This window comes from Trichosurus vulpecula, chromosome 7 (genome assembly GCF_011100635.1).
Source record: "Trichosurus vulpecula isolate mTriVul1 chromosome 7, mTriVul1.pri, whole genome shotgun sequence".
NCBI lineage: Eukaryota > Metazoa > Chordata > Mammalia > Diprotodontia > Phalangeridae > Trichosurus > Trichosurus vulpecula.
In genome coordinates this window covers 22,499,999-22,522,944 of record NC_050579.1, presented here as the reverse complement: position 1 = coordinate 22,522,944, position 22,946 = coordinate 22,499,999, and the positions used below count along the sequence as shown (strand labels likewise).

The following is a 22,946-nucleotide window of genomic DNA, read 5'->3' as shown; positions in this document are numbered from 1 at the left end:
TCTGGAAAAAGAGTGTGTGGACTCGGTAGCCCCAGGAGTTCCATTCATCCTAAATCTCCGATATGTAATGCATAAAGTGCTGCATAATCATGCCATTTTGATCAAAGATCCCACAGACAGTGATGACTTCAATCTGCAGAGAATTTCCAGATGCCTCATTTCCCAAAGTTAAGGATTCATTCTGGAATCCTCCTTGAGGAAGCTTCAGAGATCCACCCTCATCCTCATAATACCCTTCTTGATGGCTCATCTGTCTTTTTTATCCTCCCAGCCTTTAAGGAGGATGGTATTGAGGAGAATAGGGAGCTTTCTGGCCAAACAGAGGAGACATTCATTGTTCCTCCTCTTGGGGAATCCTCAGTCTGCTCCAATTTCCCCTTTGGACTTTCCCTTCCTCCCAGTTGTCTCTGTCCCCCACTTGCCAGCCCTCCTCAGTCCATCACATCTTGGGCCCCTGGATGTGGTCAAAGATGGTGACCAGGGCGGGGAGAAGAGGAGCCAACCTACCTGGTTTGGGTGGTTTGCCTGCAGCTCCAAGTCCTGGAGAAAGAAGGAGAGCTGATCAGCCCCAGCCTGTGTAGTAAGTTCTCCAAGTAAGAGTCCTATCAGACCCTGGTTATCATCTCCACCCTGGAGGGTATTGTCTCTGTCCTTTGAATGAAGGTGGCAAGCGCATTTCCTAAGAAGACGGATACTGACCTTCTCCCCCACCCCCAACTCCCTTCCTCCATCTTTCTATAAGATAGAAACTAAATCTTAGACCGGGTCCCTCTGAGAGCCCCAAGGTCATCTGGAGAACATAGTTTTGGACAAGGGTGTCTAGAAGCCTGGATTATTCTGGTCCTGACTCTGTCTTGCCTTGTGACCATGAGCAAGTCACTTGATCTCAATGGGCCTCAGTTTCCTCATTTGTAAAAGGAATAGATTGAAACAAGATGATTTTGAGTTCCCTTCCATCTCTTACAGGATAATGGGGAAAAGCCAGCTCCTGTCCGAGTCTGTGAAAGTGTTTTGAACAGAAAATGCTAGATAGCATATTACTCTCTGGCTGTGAGTGTGGCACCAGAGATGTGGCTCTCTTGTTCTCCAGCTTATAACAAGGTTCGCAATCTCACCTGCTCCTCCTAAACCCCCAACTCCAAGGCCTCCAAGACCAGCAGCTCCTACAACCAACCAGAGAGAAAATTTCTGTTAATTCCCTTTGTATCAGCCCTGGGTGCTGTTGTGACCATCTCCCCTTCTGCACCAACTAGGTTCAGTCACTACTCCTGGACCAGAAAGGATTGTAGTCATCTTCCATGGGGGGAAATGGTCACAAGGGATGATTCTCCACAAAACAGCCCCTTTCTTCGAGGCATCAGAAACCTTGGTGGAGCTGTGTGGGGCTGGGTGTGCTCATGGCCAAAATACATGGGTGCTCACACAAGGTGATTAGAGAAGGTCTCCCCATCTCAAACCTTCTCCCATTAAAACTCCACCATAAGAACCCCTCCTTAAGAGATGCTTTTGGAGGCTTGTGTATTTTTTTTTTGAAAACTTAGTTTTGTGTTTTTTTCAATGAATGAGGATATTTTTTCTCTCTCTCCCACTGCGAAAAAAGAAGCACAGTCAAACAAAACAATTCCCAATTGGCCACGTCCAAAAATATGTGTCCTTCTGCATCTTGGGTCCATCACCTTTCTGTCAGGCCATGGGCAGCATGCATCACTCCCCTGGAATCATGGTTGGTCATTGCACATGTATCTTTTAACTTGGCTAAGGAATTATGTTCCTCAGAGAAGGGAGAGCTAATCTACCCATCAGCACTCACTTCCCCTTACTGCATAGAACCCCAAGGCCATGAGACTGCAGGCTGGGAGAGCAGAGGAGAGGAGACATTCCAGAACAGAGAGGGCTGTCCTGTCACCCTAACCCCCCTCCCCACTCCCCCCAGCCACTAGGAGGACTAAGGCAGGGTTGGGATCATACTGAAAGGCAAGGAATTGGGTTCTAATCCTGACTGTGTCACTTTGGATGAGTCATTTCTCTTCTGTAAAACTAGGAGGGTCAGACCAGATGATCACTCTAAGGTCCCTTCCAGTTTTGGCTTTCAACGGTTCTAGAGCTTCTATGGTAGTGAGGAATACTGAGAGAACCACGGTTCTTGGTTCTTGGTAAAAAACAAAAAAAAAAACTGTGAAGGCTGCCATGTTGTTCTTCCTTGGGTTCATACCAAGTAGGGATGGGGAAGGAATGTCCAATGTAATCCCAACGAGGATTTAGTAAGCACCTACTATGTGCCAGGTACAGACTTGGTCCTAGAGACATAGAACAAAAATAGTCCCTGCCCTCAATGAGTTTACATTCTACTGAGGGAGGTGGTAGGAATTCAACATTCAATCCAGTGGGCACAGACCTGTTAGTTTGAGGATGAGGTAGAATGGAGCCTTAAAGGAAGCAAACGCTCAAGAGGACAAGTAAGCTCTGTCTTTGAAAACTTCCTGCCTCCAGGCCTTTGTACTGGTCATCTCCCTCCTCCCATCTTCTTCTTTGTGTTTCTCTTTTTCTTCTAGGCTGAGCTCAAATGCCACTTTTCCCCCAAGGCCTTTCCTGATGGCTCTCATCTCCCTCTGGGGCAAGGCCCCATCTCCTGTTGCTATATATTTATTTTGTTTAAGTGCCTGGAATTCACTCCCTCCTTACCTGCCCATCAAAGAGATCCTGTCTTTCTTTAAGACACTGTTCCAAGTGCCATCTTGTACATGAAGCCACCCAAACTACCTTATGTTTAATTGCATGATATTTATTCTGTCTACACCTATATGCACATGGAGCTGGTGAGGTGGTACTGTCAGCCTCAGTTTCCTCATCTGAAAAATGGGATTGGTAATCTCATAGGGTCGTTGTGAGGATTGAATGGGATAATATCCACACAGCTCTTTATTAAGGCGCTATATAAATAGCTCTTTAAGATAGCACTTGAAATGAAGAACTATTAGAAGGTTCTCCCCATTAGAACATTGTGGTCATTTGTCCTTTGTTTTGGAAGAGGGCCATGACATCAGGGAGGTGATGCCATGATATGCAAATGTTAGAACATAAGACTCTTAAGGAGAGGTGGGTCACTTTTGTGTTTTCCTGGCACACAGTAAGCACTTAATAAATGCTTGTTGATGGATTTAGGGGATAAGATAATGATAATAAGGCAGCTAGGTGGTGTAAGGGATAGAGCCTGGCCTGAAGTCAGGAAGCAAGGGGAAGGGAGGGGAGTTTGGGGGAAGAGGGACGGAACCATGTGTGTCTTACCTGGATAAAAGACCCCTCCAGGAACAGCCCCAGGAACAGCCCCTGGGACCCCTATGGAGGAAACAGGGAATTCTCTGTTAGTCATCATCAGTACAGCTTCTAGGCACAGGTGGGAGCCCCAGCCTGTGGCGGTGCTGATGCACATGACCAGGAAGCCCCAGAATGCATCGAGATGGAACCCTGTCGAGGCTCTGTTCTGGGCTCCTTGGGAGAAAGAGAATGAGGAAGAGACACAGTCTGCCCCTCAGACCCTGCCTCTCTCAAGTCTGCTGAAGAGGACCATGTTTGCAGCTGTTTCTCAAGCACTCATTCATACCCTCTCCCTTCATCCCTCTGGTGACTAAAGCTACATGTTTCTGAGTTAGATGAGGTAATAATCTGTGGGGGAAAAACATTATATTTAGAATCAGAGAAACTGAGTGAAGAGTTGGGCTCTGTCACTATGGGACCTTGGGAAAGTCACTTCATCTGGGCCTCAGTTTCCTAACCTGTAAAAATAAGGAAGTGAGGCCAGCTGGTCTGTGGGTCCCTTCCATCTCTCACATCTATGATTTTATTATGCCTTGGGTGCGAGGTCAGTCTGTGACTGGGATTAAGTGGGCAATATGTGGTCAGATTTAGAGGTCAGTCTGTGGTCAGGATTAGGGGTTACTCTCTGCTCAAGGCTGGGGCTCATGTGGCTGGGATTAGAGGTCAGTCTGCGCTCAGTCAGAAGTCACAAAATTCCTCTCTGTGGAAAGCTCCCTTGATTTCACCTACTGGGCTCAACAGTCAGCCCACTCCCTCCCCCTTTCCCCATAGCCCACCCCTTCCAAGTCAAAACTGAACCCACAGAAAGAACTCCAGAAACTTTTGGCCTCTCTGGGATCCCAGTCCATTAATGATTAAGCAATGAAGTCACCCTGGTAGGCTTTCCAGAGAAAATACTCCTGTTCTCACACTGATAGGACCAAGCATGAGGTCACTGTCCTCAGCCCCAGCTCGTATGGTGCAATTAGGAGGGGACTGGGCTGGAGACTGGAGGAGAGAGTCCAGCCCTGGGAATAGGTCTGGTTATTGAAAGACTTAGCCCAAGGTTCCGGATTCCAAAGGAAACATCAGAGAATGAATGGCGTGAGCAGGTACAGCCTGTAAGTGACAAAGGGCCATGTCGGCATCAGATCCTATTATTCCTGTGTGGGTGGGACCTGGATACAGCAGCATGTTCAGAGGACAAGGTCATGGGCCCCATTCCTTTGTAGGTCAGTTGGCTTTGCACAGACAAGAACTAGGCTTCCAGCTCCAGGCTGCTTTCTCCCTGTTACTGCCGCAGATTAGACCTAATTCCAGGCACAGACAGATGCCCAATCCCAGGCTCCTAGACTGAGCTCCAACGGTGATCATAGCTTGACCCCTAAGCTTGGCCACAGAGTGATCCCTCACCCCATGAGCTTGTCCCTAACCCTGGCCATGGACCGATTCCCCAAGAGATAGCATGGTCTGATGGATGGGGCATCAGGATTCTGCCTCAGACACTTAGATTTTCTAATCTGAAAAACTGAGCTGGGAGGAGCGGGGTTGAACACAGTGCCTCTAAGATTGCTTTCAGCTCTGAATTGATGATTCTATGATTTACATACCTATCTCTGGCCACAGACTGACACCCTCATCACCTGGTGATGAACAAGGATTATTGGTTTTACGAGTTTCTGGATGAGTGACAATGGGTGCATTAGGGCAGTTCTGTCCATCGTGGGCAGCGCAGAACAGCTGAATCTGGGTTGGGAGCATCCTCTCAGAGGGCCCTACATCTAATGAGGACAGTGCATTTCAGCCTTCAGTTCAGACTGGAGAGAAACACGTATAATCACACAGAATCAGAGACTGAGATTGAGAGACAGAGAGACAGAGAAGGAGGAAGGAAGGAGAGACAGAGAGATAAAGACAGAGACAGAGGGAGACCAATGGTGACAGAGAGGAGAGCCTCTTCTGGCTACCAGGAGAGGTGAGAGACACATCTGCTCTCTACCCACTTGAGCCAGCACATCTGGATGGCTAAACAGTGTCTCCATCCGCTGCAGCCTGTCACTACCACTGAGCATCTGAGATCTCCCCCACCCCATCCACCCAGGGGAGAAATACCAACCTCCCTCCTTTTCCTGCCTAGGACAGGGTCCTGGTCGCTCTCCCTGTCACCCCAGAAGACCCAACTTTAGTTCACTGAGGAACAGGAATATGGGGAAGGGGTGCTGAAGGTCTGAAGGGGAAGCAGAGGTGAGCCCCCCTGCTTGGGGGTGTGTGTAGAGATTGCATGGACACAAGATTCTGAGCCCGGGCTTTCTTTGCTGTCCAGCCCCCTCCCTTTCCCCTGCATGGCCTTCGGCCTCTCTGAAGCTCAGCATGGGCCGTAAGCTTTGGGCCTGAGCCGAGGGGCTCAGGTCTCCCCCAGGGCCAGGCTTGCTGGGAAGCGGCCCCTTCATCTCTGTCTTCTACAGCCAAAAGCTCTGTCCATATCGGTCCAGCAGAGCTCTCGATGCTGTCTCTGGCTCTGGCTTGTTCTCTGTCTCTGCTTGCCTCTTCCCACCAGCTCCCCTCTCCTCCCCTTCCTCCCAGGCTGCTGCTCCAGGGCAGAGTTGTGCAGAGCGCTCAATGTCTTTTCTCCACCACCCCACCTTGTTCCCTCCTTCTGGCTCCAAAAACCAGGGCCTGTTTAGAAAACAATTCCACTCGGACCTGGGGCTTCCTTTCTGCCAAGGGGAGGTATAGGGATGTGTGTGTGTGTGTGTGTGTGTGTGTGTGTGTGTGTGTGTGTGTGTATGTAGGGCGGGCTGTTGTCAGGCTGAGGCCTGGCCAGAGGAACAGTATCCCCTGGGGACAGTGTGCCTGAGGTCAAGAAACTTTCCTCCAAGAAAACCCTGTTGGCCCAGACTCTCAGACAGGCTGCCCGGGCCTTACAAGGATCCCAAGAGACACCTGGGTGATGGCCCAGGGCAGGTCTGGGGCAGCCTTCTCCCCTCCAAGTCTCCCCATCCCTCCCTCACTAGGGCATCCCTGCTCAGAGATGGAAATGCTCCAGGACCAAGGCCTGGGGAATAGCCCCTGGTGCCTCCAACTCCAAGACTAGCCAGAGAATTTCTAGAAACAACTAGCTCTCCAGGCTCATCCTCACTCTGCCAAGTCTACCGTACCCCCTCCTCCTACCCCCTCGCTGGTCATGGTTGGACTCTTGTTTGGGCCTCCTTCCTAGGCTGGCCTCTCTGCCTCCCCTGCCATTTTCTCCCCTCTCCAAGCCATCAGATGGATATTCCCAAAGTAAGGCTTTCAGCATGTTATTCTTTGGCTGCAGAGGGTATAGGTAATAGGAAATTCCTTAGAACGGTTGAGGGGCATGATGAAAGCAGTTTTGTTAGCTGGAAAATAAAGTCCTCACCTGGCATTCAAGGCCCTCTGTGATTTGGCACTGATTTATTTCTTCCACTGCTCCTCTCTTCCATATCCCCTTCCCCTTCTCCTCGAGCACACACACACACACACACACACACACACACACACACACACACTCCTTGCATTTTCCTGCCTCCAAACTTTTATTCATGCAATTTCCCCCACTTGGAGTGCCCTTTCCTCTTCCCTCTGCTTCTCCATCCTACTCATCCTTTGAAGCCTAACTCCAATTTCACCTCTTAGACTTGCATTTGCCATCCCCAGGGGCCATATGGCATAGTGGGTAGTGCTCCAGCCTTTGGATCTGCTTCTGACACCTCCTGGCTCTGTGACCGTAGATGAGCCATGTCACCTGTCTGAGCCTCGGTTCCTTCATCTCTAAAATGGAGTTAAAGCTATTTGCACTCTCTCCATCATGGGGCTGTTCTGAGGGAAGGAACTTGTGTCCTTCATTTCTCTTTCTCTCTTTCTTTCTCCCTCCTTCCCTCCTTTCCTCTCTCCTTTCTTTCCTACCTTCCTCCTTTCCTCCCTCCCTCCCTTCCTTCCTTCCTTCCTTCCTTCCTTCCTTCCTTCCTTCTTTCCATCCTTCCTTCGTTCCTTCCTTGGATAAGTGACTTGTCCACAGTCAAACGATTAGTAAGTGCCTGGGGCTGGATTTAAGCTCAGGTCCTCTGGACTCCAGAGCTGGAGCTCTGTCCAGTGCTCCACCTAGCTTCCCCCATTCATTTTTTTCATTAGCAGCATGGTCTTTTGGAACAAGCACTGGGCCTATCCTCTCTGTGCCCCTCCCCGCCCCACAGCTTATAATGGTAACTGTCATTTAAAAAGCGCCTTGAGGCTTAAAAAGCATTTCATACATTTCATCTCATTTTATCTTTACAGAAACCCTGAGATATATGCTAATATTATCACCATTTTACAGATGAGGGAACTGAGGCTCAGAATTCTTTAGCCAGGGTCACGCCACTGGTAAGGGTCTAGCAGGGCTGGGGAACCTGTGGCCTTGAGGCTGCGTGTGTCCCTCTAGGTCCTCAAGTGTGGCCTTTTGTCTGAATCCAAACTTCACAGAACAAATCCCCTTTATAAAAGGACTCAGTCAAAAGGCCACCCTCGAGGACCTGGAAGGCCACATATGCCCTCGAGGCTGCAGGGCCCCCTGCCCAAAAACTTGAATCTAGGTTTTCCTGACTCCGAGGTCAGGTCCACGACACCCTCCTGCCATCAATAATAAGTATAATGAAAATAATGGTGCAGACGGTTCTAGGGCCTTCATAGCTGAGCACTCGGTGCACATCATCTCATTGGCTCTCCAGGGGATTGTCTGTTAAACTTCATAACCTGGAAAGTGCTAGACTTCTCATTGCTTCTTAGCCCTTTCAGAGTTCAGGCAGGGAAAGCTGCTTATGGGATCGGAGCTCTAGGGCTGGAAGAGACCTCAGAGGCCATCCAACCCACTCTCCACATTTTACCAAAGGAGAAATCGAGGCCTGGAGACACGAAGGGACTTGCCAGAGGATTTGAACTCGTGTCCTCTGACTCTAAGCCAGTCCTCTCTCCACTGTAGCAGGATGCCTCTCTTTATCAGGGAGGCCGACAGACTGATGATCTGACCTGAGAGGATGAAGAGACCAGACCAGGAGATGCCTTCGATGTTCCTCATCCATCCAGCTGGACTCATTCTTACCCTGGAGCTTTGGGGCACTCTTCCCACACCTCTTCCAGGAAGCCTTTCCTGATTGCTCTGTCCCATGGCAATCTCTCCCTCCTCTCAACTCCAGCAGCAATTCTTTTCCACTCATAATCCCAATTATGTGGCTCTGTGAGCCTTCATGTTCCCAACTTATCTCCCCCTTTAGACTGGGAGCCTTAGGGGGCAGAGACCCCCCCAGGGACTGGCACCGTGCCTTGGATGAGGTAAGTGAATCAACGAATGGTTTCTGTCATTTGCTATGAGCAGCCCTCCTATCCCGGTCCTAGGGGCACTAGCCTCTTGGCTTGGGATGGAGAGACAGCCTCCCTACCCGTGTCCCCAGGCACAGCATGATATAGTGGAATAAGCCTTGGATGTGGAATCCCAGGACCTGGGTTTGAATCTTGGTACCATCAATTTGCCATGTGACCTGGGGAGAGTGGCTGTACCCTCTGCCCCCCATTTTCTTCATCTGTAGAATGAGGAAGTTAAGCTCCACCACGGAGTCTTCATTTTTGTCCATGTGTCATAATCCCTTTGGTAGTTTGGTGAAATCGGTGTTTCCAAAGAACAATGGCTTTTTTTAAACTGCATAATTGAAGGAAATGCTAAATTTCAGTTGGAGATTAAGATGTACTTTCCCCCCTGGAGCTTCTGAAACCTGTCCAGGTTAGGAATTTCTGGCCTAACTGATCTCTAAAGCCTCGTCCAGCTTTAACTCTGTGATCCTAGGAACCTGAGGGCCAAAGTCAATGAGGAGAGAGGCCTCATTTCCAGCTCTCTCCCTGGGGCTAGCCCTGGTCCACAGCATCTAGCCAGTGCTGTTGCCATGGTGATCAAAACAGAGATAACCAAACCACTAATTCCAGTTAATTATGAACAGAGAACACAGACTCAGAGAGGTCATGGGATCTTAGATTTAGGGCTGGAAAGGTTCTAAGGGAACGTCCAGTCCAACTCCCTCCTTTTACAGAGATGGAAACTGAGCCCTGGGGAGGGGCAACCCACACAGCAAGTCAGTGGCAGAGCCTGGCCCAGGACACAAGCCCCCTGACTTCCAGCCCTGAGCTCCTGCCTGCTAAAATACATTCAGGAAAGGGAGACAGGACTTATTAGAACCCGAATTTTGGGCTTCTTGTAAGAAAAAGCCATCTGATTATTGTAGGCTCAGTTGGCAAAGCTGTGGCAGGAGACTCTGCCAAGGAGAGGTCTTGAGGAGACCTGCTCTGATGAATGGGTGTAGAAAGAAGGCAGCCATCTCCTGGCTCGCATTCACTGGGCTAAACCCTGGTAAATTTCCATCAGGGAAGGAGAAGGAGGTCTAAGGCAGAGCTCATGGAAATGGTACAAGCCAAATGTAGACAATGGCTTTGCTGACCAAAGATGGCAGAGCCACAGATAATCCAAAACCCTGGATAATCCAAAAATTTTTGAACACAATGGTTTGTTTTTCTGAGGATGAGGGTGAGGTTGGGACGGTCAGGCTAATATTTAACTTAATTAGTATTTCCTGAGCACCTTCCATTTTAAGGTGGCTGGAGGAGGAGACCCAGCAAGGACCACAGAATCATAGAGCTAGATCTGTAGGGACCTTGGAGTCTCCTATCTCTGCTAAATAGAGCAAAGAATAGAAGGGATTTGTCCAAAGTTGGACAGGTAAAGACCCAAGTCCTTTAAAAACTGACTTCAAATAATGGAGGCTCTATTGTAAGTAGTTTTCTCCCTCCCCCCTCCAACGCTCCTTCATAGTTTCAGACTTTCTTTGCCATTAATTGATATAGTTCAGACTGATTTCCTAAGCTTTGGCATAGTTCAGACCAAAGGGACAAATGAGAGGGAGATGTCAGAGAAAGATGGTTGGCTCTGGAATCATAGGACCTGGGTTCAAATCCCACCTTTGACAATCATTACCTGTGTGACCTTGGACAAGTCACAAGCTCTCTGGGTCTCAGTTTCCTTAGAGATTTGGATCAGACAGTCCCTGAATTCCCTAAGAGAACTGGGACCCTTTGAACCTTTATCCATCCAAAGTCAAGGGAAGTATCGAGGGGGTGTGGGGGTGAAGTTCTAGTGACAAGATAGCAGCCCTTTCAGTTCCTCACCCAGTGACTGTCACCAAGTCATTTCTGCCAGACCAGCACTGAGATCCAACCAGTTCCAATCTCGTTAATCCAGACCTAGGGGGAGCTGACATTTCCCTTTCCCCTCCCTTTCTTTAAAAAAAAAAATGTGCTAAGCAAACAGGGATCAAACTGAGATTACAGGGGAATGTTTAACCTGCTGGGAGACTAAACTATCTTGAAGGCATTTGAAACATTGTTTATATTCCAAAGGCTGCTGTTAATTACAAAGAAGCTTATCTATTCATTGCTGAATGGGTCCAGCAGAGCATGTACTTGAAAACACTATGTTAGGAATTAATGTGAGACACACTCCATGTACTTGAAAATAATAAAATAGTATTCTATAAATAAAACTGACCTTGACCCCAATTAGTCTGAGCTAGTGGGGTGCTGATGTTTCCATCTCCAGACATGGACTGGAGAGCTACAGGGTCCTAGGAGCCCTTCCTTCATCTTCCTTAGGATTGGGAGGGAATTTGGAGATTCTCTAGGTCGACTTCTTTCTCCTCAACTCCTTCTTCCCTGAGTAGGAATCCTTCCAAGACTGTCCCTGACAAGAGGGCATCTAACTCGAACTTGAACCCTTCCTGTGACAGGGAGCTCACTCTCTCCTGAAGCAGCCCATCCTATTGGTGGGCAACTGTAATTGGAAGTTCTTCATACCAAACCAAAATCTGCCTCCTGCCAGCACTAGTGCTGCCCTCCAGAACTGTCTCTTCTAATTGACAACCCTTAAGATATGTGAACTTGGCTTCATGCTCTATCCAGCCTAGGAAAAAAATTGTCTGATAAGCTCATTCATACAGCAGGGTTAGGAATTTACACCTTCCCTCTTCTCCATGTCCCCATTTTCTTCTGTCATTCTAGCCACCGTAGGGAGGGGGTGGCAGGATCTCAGGCTTCTAAATCAAACCCCTTGGTCCTAGGGAGGCAGGCAGATTGATATGTGCCCAGGTGGTGCTTACTCCAGGGAGAGGAGACCATGTACATGGGGGAAGTGGGCTCAGGGTAGATGCATACAAGATAAGAAGATCTCCATAATGCCTGGCAGAGTTTCCCTGGGGAATAGAAGGACCAATGAGATTGATGGTGTGGGCACATATTTTGTAATTGTTCTGAGTCAGAGGTCCAGAATTGTCACCTGCACAGTCAGGGGACCTAGGTTTGAATCTTAAAATCTACTCACAAATGGTGTAACTTTGGGGAAGCCAGAAGAGATCATACAACCTAGTTCACTTGACTTTTCTCAGTCTCAGTTTCCCCATCTGTAAAATGAAGGGTTGGACTCCTAGAAAGTCCCTGAGGTCTCTCCTAGTCTTAAAATAAGAGACAAGAAACTTCCCAACAGCATCCCCGAGTAGATCTCGTTTGACTTTGGCTTGAAGACCTTCCATGAGGGGGACTGATTGCCTCCTGAGGGCATCCCCTCCCATCACAGGAGAGCTCTCCCATGTAGGACTAACTTAAATCCACTTCTAACTTAATTTAGGACTAACAAATCTATCTCTCTGAAGCTACTACCCATTGTTCTTAGTGGGGCTAATCCCTCTCCTACAAGGTCGGCCCTTCATAGACTTGAACACAGTTCTCTTGTCCTCTTCTGGCCATGTCTTCTTCCCTCTAGCTCAGTTGTCTCAACTTACAATTTGTTCTACAGTTCTCTCACCATTCTGGTCTCCCTCTTCCCTGTCAGTGTCTTTCTTAAAATGTGATGCCCAGACCTGAACACAATGCTTCAGACATCATCTGACCAGAGAAGAGCACAGTGAGACAGATACTACACTTTTCTTAGTGTGGTCCAGGAATACATTCACTTCTTTTCACTGTCATATCACACTTCTGGTTCATATTTAGCCAGCAGTGCTCTTAAAACTCCAGTTTATGTGTATGTGTATGTGTGTGGGTGTGTTTTAAAGAGATATTGTCGTTCAGTCATACTAACTCTATTTTATAATTGTGAAGTTGATTTTTTGATCCCAAGGCTAAGACTTTACATTTATTCTAACTAAAGTTTTATTGTAGTCAATTCAACCCAATGCTCTGGCCTACCAAGCTATTTTTGGATAAGTACTCTGTCTTCCAATGTGTTAGCTATCCCTCCCAGCTTCCTGTCGTCTGCAAAATTGAAAAGAATGCCCTTTATGTCTTCATCCAAAGTCATTGATAAAAATTCTGGGTCTCCCTGGGCCAAGGAAGATCCCTGTGATTCTATGACAAGACTGGCCCTCCTCAAACTTGTGTAATTAGTGAACTGTCACTTTTGCATCTTCTTTTCTCCCCAAGCTTTGCCAGAAGGCTCCTGAAAGCCTCTGCTCTTGACTCACAACTGAGTACCCTGCCTTCCATTCTCCCAGAGCACTGCCTTCTTCTGCTTTTCTAGTCTGCTGGTTCATGAGGATATGAGTCCATCTAAACCCCTCCTACAGGCATTTGCATTATCCTAAGGGATTCTTGATACTTGTAGCAGAAAAAAAAGGAATGGACTCTCCGGAACCTCTGAGAATCACCAAGATGGAAGAACTCTCACTGGTCGTCTTGTCGAACACTTTGGTTTTTCATGTAGGTGTTGCAGTGGATAGAGCACCTGGCCTGAAGTCAGGAAGACCTGAGTTCAAATCCAGCCTCAGATACTTACTAGCTGGGTAACCTTGGGCAAGTCACTTAGCTTCCGTTTGCCTCAGTTTCCTTAACTATAAAGTGGGGATAGCAATAGCACCTCACTCTCAGGGTTGTGGGGATAGAATGAGATAATATTTGTAAAAGCATTTAGAGCAGTGCCTAGGCAGTAGTAAGCTCCATATAACTGTTAGCTCCTATCATTGTGATTAGACCATCTAGCCTAACCCAGTACATGTTACGTCTCTTGGCCTCAGTTTTCTCATCTGTAAAGGGAGAAGTTGGGCTAGATTATACCTAAAGTCTCTTCTAGTCCCTAGCCTTGAGGGCAAAGAGAATAGAGACCCTGGGGATTTCAGTGAGTCCTGAATTTTGTGCTCTTAAGAAATCTGGTGAGGGAGCTCTTCCAAACCTACCTTCATTGTACATATACATTTTTGTATGTTGTCTTCCCTATTATAAGGTGAGCTCCTTGAGAGCAGGGACTATGCCTTGTTTTTGTTTTTGCCTTTCTTTGTGTCCTCACAACTCTGTACCATTTCTGGTAGTAAGTGTTTTAAGACTTGATTGACTAAGTTAATTGACTAACTGACCTTCTGAATTTTTAAAAAATCATCCATCTCAATGGCTTAGGAGCATTAACACTCATAATCCTAAACCAAGAAAAATCTAAGTTACTTATTACTTGGTAATGGAATAGATAATTTTCTTTTTTAGGGACAAGGAGGAGAGTAGAGCATGGAGAAAGCTTTGCCAGCTGAAAATCTCCAGCTGAAATGCCTCTCCTGCCAGGGATGGGGACCTCATTATGCTCAAAAGGCAACACAGTTCTGAACTTGAGGAAGTTCCATCAATTCCAAATCTGCCCAATAGTCCTAGTTCTTCCAGCTGAAGTTACAGAGTCTAATCCTTATTCCATACATTGAAATGCCATGGCATAGAATATAAGTTCCAGGAGGGCAGGGACAGTTTCATTTTTGTCTTTGAACACCTAGTACCTAGCATAGCGCCCTGCCTTGTGTTAAGCAGGTAGTTACCAAATCTTTGATGAACTGGAAAGAGCTTTAAGTTACAAAAATTCAATTCATGCTATGCAAGTGTCAAGAGAACTGAGCGCTAGGACCTTAGGCCAATTGCTGCCCTCTGTGGGCTTCGGGAGCCCATGGGGACTCCCCTACGTGTAAGTAAGGCACGTAGCTCCATAACCTTTGAAAGGGGACGTAACACTGGAGAGGGACTGCTGGACAAGAGCAAGGCAAATGTAGTCTTGATTTTAAAAAACGGCAAGAGACTACTATGGATTCCTCCCGGTTTCTAGCTTTGTGTCATCCAGCAAGTTTGGTGAGCACAGTATCTGCGCCTTTATCTAAGTCATTGATGATAGAAATGCTAAGACAGGACAGGGACAAGCACAGATCCTTGGGACACTCCACTAGAGACCAGTGAGCTTGACTTCCATTCCTAAGAAAAATTCCAGAAGGAAACATTAAAGAGATGGTTAATGGATATCTAGAAAAGGGAGCAGTGATCATGAAGGGCTGTCATGGCTTCATCAAGTACTGGTTAGGCTAGACTCACCTTAACTATTTTTTTTATTATTGTAAACCAGAAGAGAGGGACAGTTTGCTTAGATTTTACCAAAGTGTTTGATAAAGCATCTCATGCCATTACCTTGGAAAAAATTGATATAGACTAGACCAGGGCTGTCCAAAATGCAGCCAGTGGGCCTTAAGCCCACGTGTGTGATTTATGTGGCCTGCCTACAAACATGGAAATTTACATAAATGCTTTAGTAAACGAAGCCGAGCTACTGCAGAGCTCTTACTAAAATGGCAAATCAAAATATATTGTGTATTGTTTCAATAAAAACCTAAGGTTGGACAGCCCTGGACTAGACAATAAATGGGACTTGGAGTCAGGAAGACCTGAGTTCAAATCCTGCCTCAGACATTTTACTGGCAGTGTGGCCTTGGGCAAGTCACTACACCCTGTTTGCCTCAGTTTCCTCACCTGTCAAATGAACTGGAGAAGGTAATGACAAACCACTCCAGTATCTCTGCCAAGAAAACCTCAAATTAGGGTCATGAAGAGTCAGACGTGACCGAACAACAACACAAACCAGCCGGGGTTGTTGTGAGAATCAAATGAGATAACATTTTTAACTCCCCTTTCAAATCCTAAAGTGTTATATAAGTGCCACCTATCCACCTATCTATCTATCTATCTATCTATCTATCTATCTATCTATCTATCATCATCATTAGCAGCAGCAGCAGCAGCAGCAATATAATTTAATGGAGTCAGCTCAGGTTGAATAGTCATTAATCGTTCATTGTCAACTTGCCAAGAGGTCTCCACTGGAGTGTTTATCAGTGTCTTGGATAAAAGAGCAAACGGCAAACTCATCAAATTTGCCAATGACACAAAAAGTCAGGATTAAAGAAGATATTTATGGGCTAGAGCAGAGCCGGTAAACCTGGGGCCTCAAGGCCATAGGTGGCCCTCTAGGTCCTCAAGTGCAACCTTTTCGATGGAATCCAAACTTCACAGAACAAAATAGTCAAAGGGTCACAGTTGAGGACCTAGTGGGCCACCTGTGGCCTCGAGGCTGCAGGTTTCCCACCCCTGAGCTAGAACATAGGGCAAATACACTAAGGTGACATTCAATAGAAGCCTCTTGAGGGCTAAGACCATTTTACTTCTATCTTTGTACTTTCAGCACAGAGCACAGTCCCTGGCACAAAGTTGGCACTTAATAAAAAAGATTCTTAATTGAAGGAATGGGGATAAATGTAAAGCCTTTCAGTTGGGTTCAAGAAGCCCAACTTTGTTAGTCCAGTCTGGGGATTTGCCTGAAAAGAAATCTGTGGATTTCAGTAGGCTGCAAACTCATTCGGTGTTGGCAGTGGGATGCAGCAGACAAGTTAATTCGATTTTGGGCCGAATAATGAGAGGCACAGATTCCAGGAATCAAGTGAAGATAGTTCCTTTGTACTAGACTCCATCTGGCCTTATATTCTGGATGCTGCAGTTAAAGGGCATTTCAGATGGAGAGCTCCCAGTGGAGGGCAACCAGTTTGATGAAGAGCTTTGTGTCCATACTGTACGAAGGACAGGTTGAAGGAACTGGGGATGCTTAGCCTGAATAAAAGACCTGGGGCTGTGGTAGGGGAGAGGGCTCTCTTCAAGTGTCTGAAAGGCTGTCTTGAGGGAGAACTATTAGACTTGGTCAACTTGGCCCCAAAGGGCAGAACCAGGAGCAAGGAAAAGTGACAAAGAGGACGATTTATGCTTGAAGCCAAGAAAAATTTCCTAAGGATTGTTGTTCAGTTGTTTCAGTCATGTCTGACTCTTTGCGACCCCATTTGGGATTTTCTTGGCAAAGATACTGGAGTAGTTTGCCATTTCTCTCTCCAGCTCATTTGACAGATGAGGAAACTGAGGCAAAGAGGGTGAAGTGACTTACCCAGGGTCACACAACTGTTAAGTGACTGATTTGAGGCCAGGTCGTCCTGACTCCAGGCCAGGGCTGCTCTATCCACTGCACCACCTAGCTGCCCCTCCATCCCAAAGTGGGAGGAAGTGGGTTCACATTCTTTGGAGGTCTCAGAGAAGAGGCAGGGAAGAGCCCTTGTCTGGAACATTACAGTGGGGATTCCTTTGGGGGTAAAGGTTGCACTAATGACCCACTCTAAATTCTGTGATTCTGGGAGAACTCAGACTGGGTGATCTCTCGGCTCTCCACTTTTTCTAACATTCCCTGGTTCCATGATTTTAAGCTTACTCACAGCTCCTCAAGAGCCCAGCTGTTTCCTAAAAGGATAGAAATGCATTTTTCATCTGAGTTTTTCTTTTGGGTGGAGAGCAGTAGGAGGTGTAAGAGGAGGCAAGGTGGATGCCTACTTCTCTCAAGGGATGGGCACACCCCACCCTTTCTGGACATCAGAAATGGGTTGAGTCCTCTGTGAAGCGTTCCAAGAATCTAAGACTTTTGGGACACCCAGAATTCCTCTTCTTTCCGCATTACCAGGACACAACGAGCTATAGCGTTTCCATTGCCCCAGACTTGGAATGAGAAGATCTGAGTTCAAGATCCAGCTCAGTCTCTTCATAGCCGTATGACCAGAGGAGAATCTAAGCCTCATTTTCTTCACCTGTAAAATGGAGCTCTTCATTTTTGCACTGTTTGCCTTATAGGGTTGTTCTGAGGAATGTGCTTCATAAATTACGGGATCACGGGATTACAGGTTTAGAGCCATAAAAAGTTATGCTATGACCATATTGGGGAGGTGGCATGTAAGTGTTGATAGAGGGCTAGGCTTGGAGCCAGGACAGAGCTAGGCTCAAATTTGGCCTCAGACATTTACTAGTTGTGTGACCTTGGGCAAGTCACTTGACCTCTAACCCTCAGTTTTCCTTCTCTTTAGCTTGGGAATAACAGTACTTACCTCCTAAGGTGATGGTAAGGAGCAAGAGGGAAGATGTTGGCAAAGTGATTTGCAAACCTTAAAAATCTTTGTAAGTGTCAGTTTTCATTGTTATCATTGCTATAATAATGTTTATTCTCAATTAGCCCTGCTCACATCAGTTGTCCAGCTTCCTGTCCTGGGAGCAGTTTTGCGTGTCTAGCTACAGAGAGATCACAGAAGCTTCCCACGAAGAGAAGGCAAGGAGCTTAGAGAAGGGGTAGAGGGAAGCCATGGCTTGGAGGAAAAGAACGCCCATGAAGTGAGATGAAAGGAATAGGGACACTTCCTATGGAGAAACAATCCAATGTCACTCTCCCCTGTACACATTCCCACCTCCATGCCTTTGCTCATGAGCTTTCCCCTTCCTGGAAAGCCCTTTCTCTTCCTCTCCACCTCCAACCCCACCCTCCGTTGGAGGACCAGTTTAAGTCTCAGTTCCCTTGACATCCCAGCTGGTCCTGATCTCTCCCTTCTCTGACCTCATTTCCCAACACTTGGAGTCAGTGCAGGTACTGCTCACTTAGAGAGCGCTAGTTGGAAGGGACCTGGGAGGCCGTGTAGGAGTGCCTAACTTGTAGTCAGGAGACTTACACTGGAAACTTGACTCTTCCAAGGAGTAATGTGGGTGACCCTGGATGAGTCACTCATTTTTTATGAGCCTCAGTTTTCTTCTTTGAGCTATGGGTGGCATGATCTCTGAAGCCTCTTCCAGCTCTTAGTCCTAACATTCATTTGACAGAGTTGGAAACTAAAGCCCAGAGACAGAATATGACCTGCCTGAGATCATACAGCGTGTTTGTGGCAGAGCAGTCTAGAATAATTTCCTGCGTATTGTTTTTTCTATCTCCTTTCCCCAACTACTATAGACTGGAAGCTCCCCAAGGGCAGGAACAATGTCTCATATGTTTGTGTATTCTGTCCTAGAGTACCTAGCACAGGGCTGAGCACATAGAAGGTGGTCAGTAAATATGTGTTGATGAACCAGAAAAAAAGGAAATTGGGAGTTTGGGCAGGGAACAAATACTAGTCCCCGAGTGTCGGAAATAATAATTACTGTTATCTATATATCTATGGTATATACACATATGCGTATATATGTATAAATATACATATATAAATATATATGTGCGTCTATGTCTGTCTGTCTGTATATGTGTGTATATGTGTATGTGTGTGTATGTGTGTGTATATGTATATGTGTGTGTATATGTGTGTGTATATGTATATGTGTGTATATGTGTGTATGTGTATATGTGTGTGTATGTGTGTGTATGTGTATATGTGTATATGTGTATGTGTGTGTATATGTGTGTGTACATATGTATATATATATGTATATATATGTGTGTGTGTATATATATATATATATATATATATATATATATATATATATATATATAAAATCTCACAACCACACTTGAGAGAGGTGTTACCATTGTCCGCATTGTACAGATGAAAAAACTGGGCATGAGAGAAACAAGTGGCTTGTTCAGGATCATGTAGCGAGTGTCTAAGGCAGGATTTGAACCTGGGCTCACAGACTCTATCTGCCAACACCAAACTGCCCATTAGGTATCCTAGAGATGGGAGCAGTGTCATTTTGGAGAGCAGAAGTGGGCTCGAGTGGCAGCCTGAGGCATTAGGGTTGGACATGGGAAAGGACTTCTAGGGAAGGACCAAGCCTGGGCTGATGGAGAGGACAAGTAGGACATCGTCCCTGGGAAGCTCTGCACCCAGAGGATTTCCTCTGGTGCCTTAGGGTCTGGGCAGAGACGGGGGAGGGAGGGAATGAGCTCCCCAGCCATTTGGCAGGAGGCCAGGGCTGGGCTGTATGGAGGGAGGGTGAGACTGTTTTCTCCTGTACCTATTTAGCCCTGTTTCCTTGCAAGCTCCCTAAAGGAGGGCTCAGTGTTGCCTGGCCACACCTAGGGGAGGGGAGAGAAGAGAGGGGTTAATGTATGCCCCTTTCCCCTCATCCCAGGAATCATCTATTCACAGCTGGGAGGCTGGGGAGAGGGTGGGCGCCTGAGCTGGTGCTCTCTCCTGGAGTTCATTCAGTCCCTGGACTAAGCTGTGGAGCTGCAGATCTACCCAGGAAGTTTCTGCACTAGCAGCCCTGCCAGGTCAACTCCAATCTACAGGAAACAGCTGCTACTCCTAGCCCCCTCCACCCCCATTCCTTCCCTCCTCACTCTCCTCAAATCCCCCACCTACCTCAGCCCACCTTTTCCCTTCCCTCCTTTTCCTAGCCCATCGCTTCTACTCATGTTTTCATTCCTGGCTTCGGAACATCTTCCTGTACCCCAGAGCCAAGCCCCAGAGACCTCACCCAACACTCTTGGTGACTGGGGCAGGAGCAGAAGGCAAAGAAATCCAGAAAAGGAGCCAGTAGTAAGCCAAGAGGATGCCCAGCCTTTCTATTCTTCCTGGAACCCATCTGGGCTCCAGCTGGGCACCTCTTCTTCCTGCCTCCTAAGTGCTTTCCTGCAAACATGGATCTCTCTGCTGATGTGGCTGGAGCTGGATTCAGCTGGCCTCTTCTCACTCAGGATCCCTAACTGCATAGGATCCTCCCTAATCTCCCCTCAGGTCCCCACTCCTCCCTGTCTGGTGTGCCTACCTGAGACCGGCTATTCTGATGTCTCATCTCCTGCTGGCATCTCTGCTTCCTTCCCATCCTCAACCCACTTCAGTGCTTCCCTCCCTGAACCAACAAGAAGGCTCCCTCTTCTGCCCCCCCACAGAGGGGCTGGCCCCCAGATCCACTCTGTGGGCATCCTATGGCATTCCTGCCATTTCTAGCTGTCACTTTCTGGATGCCAGATGTACCCTCTGCCTCCTTGCACAGGACTGAGGCGAGAGTATCATGACATTCTGCATGCCTTCCTCCCTCCTTGCCCATCATGGCCAAGGATTCCTCCCCTCCCCTGCCAGACAAACCTCCACACCCAATCAGGCTGAAATGATGGATAATGGCACTTTTCATCTCCTGAATGAACTCAGACACAGATACACATCTGCCTGGGAATGCGCACATATGTCTGCCCCCTATGACATGCACGTACACACGGACATCTGCCTGAGGACATAAACATGCACACACGCACATAAATACCACAACTGCTCATTGCTACACATCTACCCAGTGGTGCACTTTGGTCCTGTCTACACAATCACTCGTGTGCATACACTTGCTCAGAGTCACACATTCAACTGTCTCCCACTCCCATCCTGGTGACACACACCTGTATCTAGCCAGATACACAGAAATCAGTCTATCTGCCCAGTGGCTTCCATTTGGCCACACATAGCTCATGAGCCTGCCCAGGAACACCTTCCCCTGTGGCCACAGATACTTAGCGCTTCTGTCCTTCCCAGCCCACTTTTGGGAGGCACTTTACCATCTGTGCCCCTCACCCCACCTTCAGAGGGAGAAGCCAAGACCCAGGTAACTGAACGGATTTGCCTAAGGTCACATAGCATCTTAGGGTGGGACCACAGTCCAGGTCCCCTAACCCCACCCATCTAGTAGAATTGCCTGTTAGCCACAAGCAGGCATGCACACACATGTACACCCTTTGCAGGTGTCCAAACTGCCTAAGCCCTGTAGTCTGCTAAGGGGACACACCCAGAGCTAGGACCCTTTGCTCAGACATGCAGACAATGCCCACTAAACTTGCAGCAAACTCTTTTCACCAGCCCCAAACAGAACTTGGGATGAAAGATCACAGACTCAGCCTTCCTCCATTCTGAGCCAAAACCTTTGGGGTTCCCCAGACTAAGTTCACAGTACTCCCAACCCCTGATCTGCAGCTTTCAAGGACCTTCCCTCCCAAGCTGGGGTTCAGCTAAGCATGGTCCCTAGGAGGAGAAGGAGGCACCTTTCAAACAGAGGATGCTGGACACCCGCCATGAGGTATGCTTCCAACATCTCTCCCCTTTCTAGGAACCCAAGGTGGAGAGCTTTTGCATAACTGGGCAGCTCTTCCCTTACTCCAGTGGCACCCCATCCTCTGCTCAATGGGATTTTTCTGTCTGAGAACTCTCTGTCAGGATCAGGTCAAGGAAAACACATCAATAGGATGCCTTTACCTTGAGAGGATCCCCAGAGTTCAGAGCACAGCAGAACTTAATGATATCAGGAATGCGATGTCCCATTACATTCTCTACATTCTCTCTCTCTTTCTCTCTCTCTCTCTCTCTCTCTCTCTCTCTCTCTCTCTCTCTCTCTCCCCCCCTCTCTCTCTCTCTCTCTCTCCCTCTCTCTCTCTCTCTCACACACACACACCCTGTCCCTTCTAGTCCCTAGAAATAGGGAAATATAGATGGATGATTCTCTGAAAGATGACCCAGGACTATGAAGAGAGGGGAGGGATAGAATGGGAGCGGAATGGGGGTGATGGGTAGAGATGGGGATGGGACAGAGAGGATGTGGATAGTAATGGTAGAGACCAGTACAGGATTGGGGAGCTGATCCCATCAGGGGTACCCTTACCTCCTTGCCTCGTGGGGTGAAGGATGGAGAGGAGGAAGAGGAAGACTCCTGGCCGGAGGGAGAGAGCTGTCCGACTCGCCATCTCTGGGAGAAAAGCCTCAGCCCTCTCTCGGGCTGTGTGTTTTATCCTCAATGCTTAATTGCTGTCTACAAGGGATGTGAGGGAAAGAGGGAGGGGGAAGAACAAGGGAGGGAGGGGGGCTGTGTGATGGGGGGTGAGGGGGGTGGGGGGGAAGCTCAGGACACGACGTAATTACGAAAGGGCAACACACACAAACCTCCCCAGACTGGACTATTTGGGTTTTTTTTCTTTCTTTGCTTTCCCCCCCCCCTTTCTCTATTGCTGTTCTCTCCAGCCCTGTCCAGGGCCCTGCCAGAAAGCAGCAGGAGGGGGGGGGATGCTGCCAAAACAGCCTTCAGCAAGAGGAAAGGGGAGGGCTCTAGTCCTTGCCAAAAATCCCTGGCTCTAGCCAAGCCCCGTGATGGCCAGGCCCCAGCGCCCGCCCCACCCTGCCCCGCCCCGCCCCAACTGGGCCCCAAGCCTAGAGCCCGGGGACAAGGGCCAGCTGCCCTGAAGCCCCCCCAAATACCCCCACTTCAGCCACCTCAGGCCTGGGAGGAGCTCCCACCCATTCCAAGCCCCCTTTCAGCCCCCTCCCTACTCCAGTTCCTCCTATCCCTCTCTTTAATTCTCTTGTCTCCTTGTCCTGGCTGTGGAGGGGGATTTGGGGTGGGACCCAGGAAAAGCAGAGATAATGTGGGGGTACCTTGGGGAAGGGGAGCCTCAGGGTCCCACCTTCTTTGCCACCTAGTACCATGAGAGAACGAAAGGGATGATATCTTTG

The 22,946-nt window shown here is 47.9% G+C and overlaps 1 protein-coding gene across 2 annotated transcripts in view; it reads right to left on the bottom strand.

Annotated features, from left to right (window-relative positions):
• Window positions 1-22,569, bottom strand: part of ELN (elastin) — a gene marked incomplete in the record, with an annotated part of 44,288 nt that extends 21,719 nt beyond the window's left edge. For both annotated transcript variants that reach the window (XM_036765980.1, XM_036765981.1), the window contains 3 exon segments: window positions 1,116-1,163; window positions 3,286-3,336; window positions 22,102-22,569. In XM_036765980.1, the coding sequence (XP_036621875.1) occupies window positions 1,116-1,163; window positions 3,286-3,336; window positions 22,102-22,183 (181 nt within the window).
• Window positions 22,570-22,946: the final 377 nt, after the last annotated feature.